Below are 10,398 nucleotides of genomic sequence, written 5' to 3' on the forward strand. Positions count from 1 at the left end.
ACTATGGGAAGATGCAACCATTCTCTGGTAATAAGAGAAAGGCAAATTCCAACCACATGGGAAAAAAGGCCACTTTTGACCTCTGAAATTAGCAATGACAAAAATGAGTGACAGGGCCTGGTGTGGTGGGGGGTGCGAGATTGGTAAGCCGTTCCACTTCTGCAGCACAGCTGGTGGGAGGGGAAAGTGGGGACCAGAGTTAGAGGATGACATAATCCTCACGTGACCAGGAGCTGACGTGAAGTCCTTATATTCCCGGGCTTCTTTCTCCTCTGGGTACCAGCTACTTACTGCCCTGAAGCGTTGTGCTTGTAGCCAGGAGAAGGAGGACATAAATTCCTTAAATTCCAGCAGGTTGGTATGATGGAAGCGCTGGGACCCCTGGGGTGGTAGTGGATGAATCTAGTGACTGGAATACGTCCAGGCTTACTTTCCCCAAACCCCTGCAAATTCGTCGGAGATAACTGTATTTTTGAAGGGGACGGGGGCTGGAGTAGGTGGAAGCCTTGTGAGAGACACCCAGAGATTGAGTGATACTTAGAGAAATAATTAGCTTCTCTCAGATTGGCAAGCTTTCCCTTTATCCTTCTCCTTCTCCAATTCTGTTGGAGGAAATGAGGTGTAGGCGGGTGTGTGGAGAACGGTTGGAATCCTGGGGTGGAGACAGAGAAATTTAGAGATAATCTGAAAATAGTTCATCTCATTTAATGCTTGCCTGCGAGGGATTGGGGGTGTGGGGAGGGAGAGAACAGTGGGCCTTGCAAGGACTAGGCCTGAGGGTGAGGGGTGGGGCACAGGGATCCAAGAAGTAGGGATAGGGACAGGGGGAACCAAGAGGTAGGAAATTTTGCGATATGACGATTATGAGGATCTCGGATTCAAGATAATAACGTATGTCTTGTCTCTGGGGCTGGTGGATCAACAGAGAACGCCCTCCTCCCCTCCCCCTTCTTTTCTATCTGCAGGTCCGAGGGTCTGTGTTCACAGACATTTGAAGGCAAAACAAAAGAGGAAGAAACTATCCTGAATCGTCACAGGTCAGTGTGAAGGAGGCACTTAGACTCCGGTCTCTGAGGGTGGGAGCTGGGAAGGACGAGCGCTGGGTAAAATTTGCGTCCTCGCAGCTCAACTCCCGATGTGCGCCCCTTCTCCCGCCCATCGAGAGGCCATTAGCTTCTGCTGGAGGAATGGTGGGTTGCAGAGGGAGGGGAAAGGAGGTGGAGAGAGGCGGGGAGGGAGTCAGAGGGGGAAGGGGCGGCATCTTGAACTTCTGAGGGCGGACCAGTGTAGCTGGGGTGGGAGATTAGTCAAGCATCTTGCTTCAAAGAGAAATTGACAATCTTGAATCAAAAGAAACGAAACAATCTTACTCAACATTTTCTTCGTGGACTTAAGCAGGAAACAACAACATCATGCAAAAACACTGCAAAGAAAATGAAGGAAAGCCCAAGTGCAGCGTGCCAAAGAGAGAGGAAGAACGCCCCTATGGAGAATTTGAACGCCAACAAACAGAAGGGAATTTTAGGCAAAGGCTGCTTCAGTCTCTCGAGGAATTTAAAGAGGACATAGACTATAGGCATTTTAAGGATGAAGAAATGACAAGAGAGGGAGATGAGATGGAAAGGTGTTTGGAAGAGATAAGGGGTCTGAGAAAGAAATTTAGGGCTCTGCATTCTAACCATAGGCATTCTCGAGACCGTCCTTATCCCATTTAATGCGTTTCTGCCGAATTCAGCTATTTTCTTTTATTAATATTGCCACCATTGGTTTCTTTTTGTCTGCATTTTCCTGCTAAATATTTGCTACCATTTTACTCCAAATCTTCAATGTTCCTTTAATTTACATATGATTCTTGTTACCAACATCTCATCTTTTGACTCAGCCTCATATGTAATAGGAATGCTTCATTCATTTCTATAGGAAGATGCTCATTGTATATTGTAAAGTGAAAATACATGGCAAAACGGGGTGTATATATATATATATATATAATATATATATATATATATATACTCTCACACACACACCTTTTATGTACATTTATATGACATAATGTCAAAGAAAACATCTGAATTATTATACACCAAAAGGTTAACAGTGCATCTGTGTGATCTGTGTATTATTTCTTTATTTTTTTGACTATTTTCACCTTCTGATTTTCCAAAAAACAAATATAGTTGTGTGTGTATGTGTGTGTATTGCTTGTCTCACAAAGAAACTAAAATAAATCGGCACAATAAAAGAACTTCTCAATCATCTTTGAATGGGAGTGAAACACTTAATAAACTCTTGACAATAAAATTATAAAAAAGAAATGCAAACCTCAAATTACCTCTGGATCTCAAAGCCAGAGGAATAAACCTGGCAATTATTACAGATGCACTTGCTTAAGACTTGATCTTTTCGTGGGGAAAACATTTGCTTCACGGGCCTGCTGAGGGGAAGAACCAAGGTGACTGAGCTGTGCTTGCTGGGCTCTTGCTCCTGGCTGTGCATACTGAACCCCAACCCACTGTCGGACATCAGCTGTTTGAGGGAGGGCCCTGGCCTGACTCAGCCTGCTCAGGAACAAGTCCAACAGGCAGGGAGGTGGGGGCTTCCTTGTCAGTCCTCTGCTGTTGAGCCTCACCCCTGTCTCTTCCCCTGGGTCCTGCCATGCCTGCTGAGCACTGCTGCCTCTCCTGCTGGGTCCTTTGCTCTCTGCTGGCCCCCACTGTGGCTGGTGCACTGGAGTTCTCGAGTGCGAAAATGCACTGAGTTTCCTCGAGTCCCTAGTGGGTTGAATCCCCACTCTGTCTTCTAAAGGCTCTCTGCTGTTGTGTAACACTGAACACAGGTGGGGACTGTTGCAGGATTGCATGAGCCACAATGTTTTGCAGAGTTCTTAACAAAACGGCCCCTTCCGTTTTCAATCCCAGGACCCCTCCTCTCCATAGGAATCAGGGACGATGAATCCATTTTGGCAGTTGGACGGGGGTACAAGTTTGAGTGAAAGATGTCATTCTGTAGTCAGAGTTGCTGCTCTAAGCCTAAGGACTAAGGTCTTGTCTTTCTTCTCTTATGAGATGGTCTGTCCCAGAAGGCTCCTAGCAGGCCTCCCTTGCTGGTTCAGAAGACTCTCGAGGGACGTGTGCAAGTTGCACGGAGTGATGCAGAAGATAGAACTAAGGGAACAATCCTCTTCTCTCCATCTCTTCCCCTCCTGAAACATGTGTAAAAATTATTTGTAAGATTATTATATATATATGTACCAGATATTATATATAGAAATATATATGCATATATAGAAATATATGTATATATACTTTTTAGTGTATATATGTACATATAAGTACTATATATATATTTAGTGTACATAATTATGTATATATATTTTCAGTCTTACAAAGGATATATATATATATATGCACACACACATACGTATATATACACTTAAGTGTTATTTCCTAATTGGACTTTTTGCATTTTGCATCTCAAAGTAAAGACTATGTCGTATACTTCATTATATTTCTGTTATTAGTGCTGTGACTTACATATACTGGGTACTTAATAAATATTTACTTAATTAGAATTCTAGTGTTCTTGGCCAAGTTTTACTTCTGATTGCATAAAATTGGCAATAATCTATTTCTCTAGAAACTATAACTAAGATTTTTTAAAGGAACCCAACAGGAAAGAGATTAATCCCCAAATTCAATCTATAAAATTATTATAACATTTTATAACTGATGTCTCTCCAAAAGTCAGCTCCTTACATTATAATCATCTGAAATGCTTATTAAAAATGCAAAATTCTGACACATATCTCTCCATACAAATTCATACTTTAACAAACACACTGAGTCAAAATCTCCATGCAGTTGGCCTTGGAATCTCCATTTTGGGCTTTCCGTGAAATCGTGGTCTCCATTACCGCTTCATAAACCCTCACCATAGACTTTATTTCAGCTGAGCAGTGAAGAAGGAATCTCCTTATAGTCAAAGAACCTAACGGTTTATAATTCATAATTAAGGGCTCCTGAAAGTCAAAATGGTGATTATCATAGCCTTAAAATTCAAAGTATCCACCAAGTACATCTATGTGGAGAATAAACATTATTCGGTCTTTGTAGGAGGCAAAAAGACAAATGAAAAATAAATAAAATAAAAACAACAAGTTGTTAACCACCTATAAAATAAGCAAATATTCCCTTTTATAATATTCAATTTTATTGAGGATGTAGGCATTCTCATGCTCAAGGAAAGAGTAAATTACTCCCTCATACTCAATGATAAAGTTTTAAAAAATCCATTTCTTTGCTACTATTCACAATTAGTACCAAAAGCTGTATATTGTGCATACTTCATGACCTAAGAATTCTACTGCTTGGAATTTATCCTAAGGAAGTAATCACAGTAGTAAGCAATTGTTTAGCTATGAGCATTTTTATTTAAGGATTTCACATATTTGTAAGGATTTTTTTTAATCCAAGAATCAAGTACATACACTATCCACTAAGAAGAAAATGAATATATATTCCTACTCACCACATGCACAAAAATATATCCCCAGTGGATTAAAGATGAAAATGTCGAAAACAAAAATAAAATATTGCAATGAAAATTAACTAAGAAAAAATTGTGTAATCTTGTAATGTGATTGTCTTCTTAAGCATGAAAGAAAATCCAGAAGTTATAAAGGAAAAGATATAAAAGGTCCAAAGACAAAAAATAGCCCTTGAGAAAATATTTACAATATCATGACAGATAATGGGAAAATATCTCAAATACCCCAATAGCTTTTACAAATGGAAAAGAAAAAGATAAACAAATCGGTAAAAATATGTGCATGTCACATGACCCAGCACTTCCACTTCTTTGTGTTACCGTAGAGATACAAGTACACACATGCACAGGAAAGCGTAGATGGATGTTTATTGCAGCATTGTTTCTAAGAACCAAAATATTAGGAATATCCTAAATCATCAAAAGGGAAAGATAAAATAAATTGTGGTATGTCTATAACAAGAAAACTACATGGTAGCTTAAAAGAATGAGATTCTTATACTGAAGCATCTTTGCAAATACTTTTAAGACATTATATATCTTTGTTACTATTGTCGCAAATAATGAATTACCTAGTCCATCTTAATATACTGCTTTAACTAAACCTCCAAGTTCAATCTCCTCCCCACAATTAAACATTTATTACGTTGATGGCTATCCATCTAGAAATTTATATATTTCTCTTTTGCGTTTTAACTAAATATTATAATATTACATTATGACTTTCAGGAGCCCTTAATTATGAATTATAAACCGTTAGGTTCTTTGATTACAAGGAGACTCCTTCTGCATAGCTTAGCTGAAGCAGAGTCTATGGTGAGTGTGCGTATTAACATAGCTTTATAATTGTTGTTTTATGCATTTGTCTTTTAAGTCACAGAGAAAAAGAACAGGAGTTATAAACCAAATATGCAAAACTACCTTCTTTATATTTACCTATGTAGCTACCTTTACCGTTGTTGTCTGCTTCTTCATATAACTTTGAGTTACTTAGCTTGTGTCTCTTTATTTCAGTTTGGAAGTCTTATAGGACTTTCCAGAGGTCAGTAAATACAAATGCAAATAAATCTACTTTTTATAGTATGAATGTACCTTACGTTTTTCAAACCATTCCCCTGTTAATTAACATTCAAATTATTTCTATGTTTTGCCCACTAAAAGCAATGCCACCAGCAATGAACATGCTTATATACATATTCAAATTACTGGAGCTTTTATTTCTGTAGAATAGATTCTAGAAAGTAAGATTGCTTAATCAAAAAGTATGTGTTCTCTTACATTTTACAGCCTCAGTTGTGCATATGTTGGGACCATCAAATGTAACGTAAGACACTTCTAAGGTTTATAAGCAATGCTGAGTGAGCTCTCCACTCTCTTTTCAGTAACCTTGGAAACCATGTGTGCCATCTGGAACACATGACTGTGAGATGAATGCAGGCTTGATACCCAAATAATCAATGGAACAGAGCAATGCAGAGGAGCCAGTAACTCTCATTGAGCTATGACATGAAGGAGAAATAAGCGATTTTAAAGCCACCGAGAAAGCCTAGTTCATCTTAATATATTGCTTTAACCACTCCTCCAATTTCAATCCTCTCCCTGCAATTAAACACTTATCAGTTTGATGAATATTTATCTAGAAATTTATATATTTCTGTTTTACCTTTTAACTAAATATTATAATATTACATCTACTATCTTACTGTTTTTACTTAACGATATTCCTAGAGATGCTTCAATATAAGAATCTCATTTTTTAAAACTACTGTGTAGTTTTCTTGGTATAGATAGACCACAGTTTATTTGACCTTTCCCTTTTGATGACTTAGGCTATTTCCAATATTTTGGCTCTTACAAACAATGTCTCAATAAACATCCATCTATGCTTTCTTGTGCACATGTGTACCTATATCTCTATGGTAATACAAAGCAGTGGAAGTGCTGGGTCACATGGTATGTATATACTTTTACTGGTTTGTTTATTTACCACAATGTATACCACAAACACATCCATCCCCTCCAAAGTCCTGATGAATATTGATGCAAAAATCCTCAACAAAATACTATTAAACTAAGTCAGCAGCATATTAAAGGGATTTTACATCATGATGATTCGGGGTTTATCCACAAAATGCAGGGGTGATCAACGTAGGAAAATCAAACAATGTAATGTATATTACATTAATATAAGAAAGGGAAAAAATTATCATCTCAATTGATGCAGAAAAAAGCATTTGGCAAAATCCAACACCCTTTCATGAAAAAAACATTCAGCAAACTATACTATAAGAGGAATTGTCTCAATATGATAAAAGGCATTTCTAAAAAATTCAATGATAAATTATACTCAATGGTGAAAGATTGAAAGCTTTCCATGTAAGATCAGGAACAAGACAAGGATGCCTGCTTTCACCAATATTGTACTGGAAGTTCTAGCCAGAGAAATTAAGCAAGAAAAAAATTAATCGGATCCAAATTGGAAAGGAAGAAGTAAAATTATCTTTATTTGCAGATGGCATGATCTTAGGTACAGAAAATCCAAAAGAACATGCAAGAAGACTCCTAGAGCTAATAAATGAACTTGGCAAAATTGCGGGAGACAAGACAAGCCATCCAAAATTGGTTGTATTTCTATACACTAGCAATGAGCAACCCAAAAATGAAATTAAGAAAACAATTCTATGTACAAAAGCACGCAAAAGAATAGAATACTTAAGAGTAAATTTTGGGGGCCGGCCCTGTACCCAAGTGGTTAAGTTCGCGCGCTCCGCTACAGCAGCCCAGGGTTTCGCTGGTATGGATCCTGGGCATGGACATGGCACCGCTCCTCAGGCCACGTTGAGGCAGCGTCCCACATGCCACGACTAGAAGGACCTGTAACTAAGATATACAACTATGTACTGGGGGTATTTGGGGAGATAAAGCAGAAAAAAAAAGATTGACAACAGTTGTTAGCTCAGGTGCCAATCTTTAAAAAGAAAGAATAAATTTAACCAAAGCAGCTCAAGACTTGTACACTGAAAATTACAAAACTACTGAAAATAATTAAACAAATGGAAATATATGCCATGTTCAGGGACTGGAAGACTTATTATTGCTAAGATGGCAATAATTCCCAAAGGTTGTGAGCACTATGCAGTCTATACAGACACTGTTATACAATAATGGACACCTGAAATTACACCCTGTTAGAAACCAATGACATCACTAAAATAATTTTTTTTAAAAAGAAGAAACCTTTGCACCCCTTAGTCATAATACACCAAATGGCCTCAGCCCTAGGAAACCACTGAAATACTTTCTGTCTCTATAGATTTGCCTATTCTGAACATTTCAATGAATGTAATAATATAAAATGTGGTCTTTTGTGACTGGCTTCTTTCACTTAGCATCATAATTTCAAGGTTCATCCATTTTGTAGCATATATCGGAACTTCATTCCTTTTTATTGACAAGTAGCATTCCATTCTATGACTATTCCACATTTATCTGTTGATGGACATTTGAGTTGTTTGCAGTTTTTAGCTATTATGGACAATGTTGCTATGGACATTCATTTACAAGACTTTCTGTGGATATGTTTTTATTTATCTTATATAGATAACTAGGAGTGGAATTGCTGGATCTTATGGTAACTCTATGTTTAACTATTTGAGGAACTGCCATGCTGTTTCACACGCTGTCTGTCTTAGTCCATTTGGGCTGCTATAACAAAATGCCATGGACTGGTTGGCTTAAGCAACAGAAATTTCTGTCTCACAGTTCTGGGAGTTAGGAAGCCTAAGGTCAAGGCATGGCAGATTTGGTGTCTGGTCAGGGCCTGCTTCCTCGTCGATGGCTATCTTCTCACTGTAACCTCAAATGTTAGAAAGAGTGAGTGATCTTTTTGGGGCATTTTTTTTATAAGGTCACTACTCGCATTCATGAGAGGTCTGCTCTCATGAACTAATCACTTCCTAATGGCTCCACCTCCAAATACCATCAAATTGGGGATTAGATTTCAACACATGAATTTTGCAGGGACACAGACATTCAATCCATAGTATTGACTGAACCATTTTACATTCCCACTAACAGAGTACACGGGCTCTGCTTTCTCCATATTTTTCACAACTGTTTTTATTGTGTGCCCCTTCACTGTCCTAGCGAGGATAAAGTGGTGTCTCAATGGGGTTTGGATTTGCATTTCCCTAATGGCTATGTGTTGAGCATCTTTTCATGTATTTATTGACCATTTGTATATCTTCCTTGGAGAAATATCTATTCAAATCTTTTTCCCATTTTCAATTGGGTTATTTGACTTTTTATTATTGAGTTGTAATTGCTCCTAATACATTCTAGATACAAGTCCCTATCAGTTACAAGTTTTTCAAAAAAATTTCTCTCATTCTGTAGGTGGTCTATTCACTTTCTGACTGTTTTGAAACACAAAAGTTTTTAATTTTGATGATGTCCTGTTTGCCTATTTTTTCATTTGTTGCTTGTGCTTTAGGTCTCATAGCTAAGAAACTATTGCCTAGACCAAGGTTACAAAGATTTACACCATTGTTTTCTTCTAAGAGTTTTATTGTTTCAGCTTTTCCATTTAGGCCTTTGATCTGTGTTGAGCTAATTAATGTAAATAGTGTGAGTGGCTCCAGCTTCGTCTTTCTAGATATCCAGTTCTTCAAGCACTGTTTGTTGAAAAGACTATTTTTCCCCCATTGAATGGTCCTGGCACCCTTATTGAAAATCAATTGGCCAGAGACGTACCAGTTTATTTCTGGATCTTCGGTTCTGTTCCATAGATCTTTATGTCTGTCCTTATGCTAATATCACACTGTCTTGATTACTATAGTTTTGTAGTGAGTTTTGAAATTATGAAATGTGAGTCCTCCTACTTTGCTCTTCTTTTTCAAGACTGTTTTGGTTGCTTTAGATCCCTTTCATTTCCATATGTATTTTCTGTTCAGCTTATCAATTTATGCAAAATGGCAGCAGGATGTTGATAGGGATTGTATCGAAATTTCTTTCAAAAATATTTTGTAGTTTTCAGAATATAAGTTTGCACCTCCTTTGTCAAATTTATTCCTACATATTTTATTCTTTTTGATGTTATTTTAAATGGATTTTTTCTTAATTTTATTTTCAGTGTGCTCAATATAAATAGAAATATAATTGATTTTTGTTTCAAGTAAAATGAAAATCCAATCATACTGTATTCTTATTTAAAACAGACATTCACTGCTTACTTCAATCTTTTCTAAGAAATAAGCACAAATTAAGTAAGGCAATTAAGAGTGAGCTACAGGCCAAAAGAGAATACAAACAAGGTTCAATCAAGGGTGAATACTGAGAGAAGCAACATAATAACAACAGATTTTCAGATCATGTCAACTCTGCAGTCTTTGCTTTTTATTTTGGTAAAACATACATATGTATAATAAAACTTTCCATTTAAACCATTTTAAGTGTACAAATCAGTGGCATTAATTACATTTACAATGTTGTGCAATCATCACTCCTATCTATTGCTAAAACTATTTCATCAACTCAAGCAGAAACATGTACTCATTAAGCAATAACTCCCATTTCTACTCCCTAGCTCCTCCCAGTCCCTGGTAACCTCCAATCTACTATCTGACTCTATTAATTTGCTTAGTTTAGATATTTTATATAAGTGGAATTATACAATATTGTCCTTTTGTGTCTGGCCTATTGCATTCAGCATAGTATTTTGAAGGTTGATTCATGTAGCATGTTTCAGAACTTCATCCATTTTTATGGAAATTATATGTATATTCAATTGTATGTATATACTACATTTTGTTTCTGCATTCATCTGTTGATGGGAACTTGGATTTTCCCCCCTTT

General features: G+C 37.1%; 1 protein-coding gene across 4 annotated transcripts; it reads left to right on the forward strand.

The window, feature by feature from the left end:
• Positions 1-200: 200 nt before the first annotated feature.
• On the forward strand, positions 201-2,378 carry TCEAL7 (transcription elongation factor A like 7). Of its 4 annotated transcripts, none has more exons than XM_008542613.2 (3): positions 201-354; positions 966-1,037; positions 1,396-2,378. In XM_008542613.2, exon 3 carries the CDS (start codon positions 1,413-1,415, stop codon positions 1,713-1,715), a length of 303 nt encoding a protein of 100 aa, XP_008540835.1. In that variant the 5' UTR covers positions 201-354; positions 966-1,037; positions 1,396-1,412; the 3' UTR covers positions 1,716-2,378. The 4 variants fall into 4 exon arrangements, with proteins under 4 accessions (XP_008540835.1, XP_008540834.1, XP_070459976.1 ...); XM_008542612.2 differs by having other exon boundaries at positions 1,399-2,378; XM_070603875.1 differs by having other exon boundaries at positions 209-354; positions 926-1,037.
• Positions 2,379-10,398: the final 8,020 nt, after the last annotated feature.

This window comes from Equus przewalskii, chromosome X, assembly GCF_037783145.1.
Source record: "Equus przewalskii isolate Varuska chromosome X, EquPr2, whole genome shotgun sequence".
Lineage (NCBI taxonomy): Eukaryota > Metazoa > Chordata > Mammalia > Perissodactyla > Equidae > Equus > Equus przewalskii.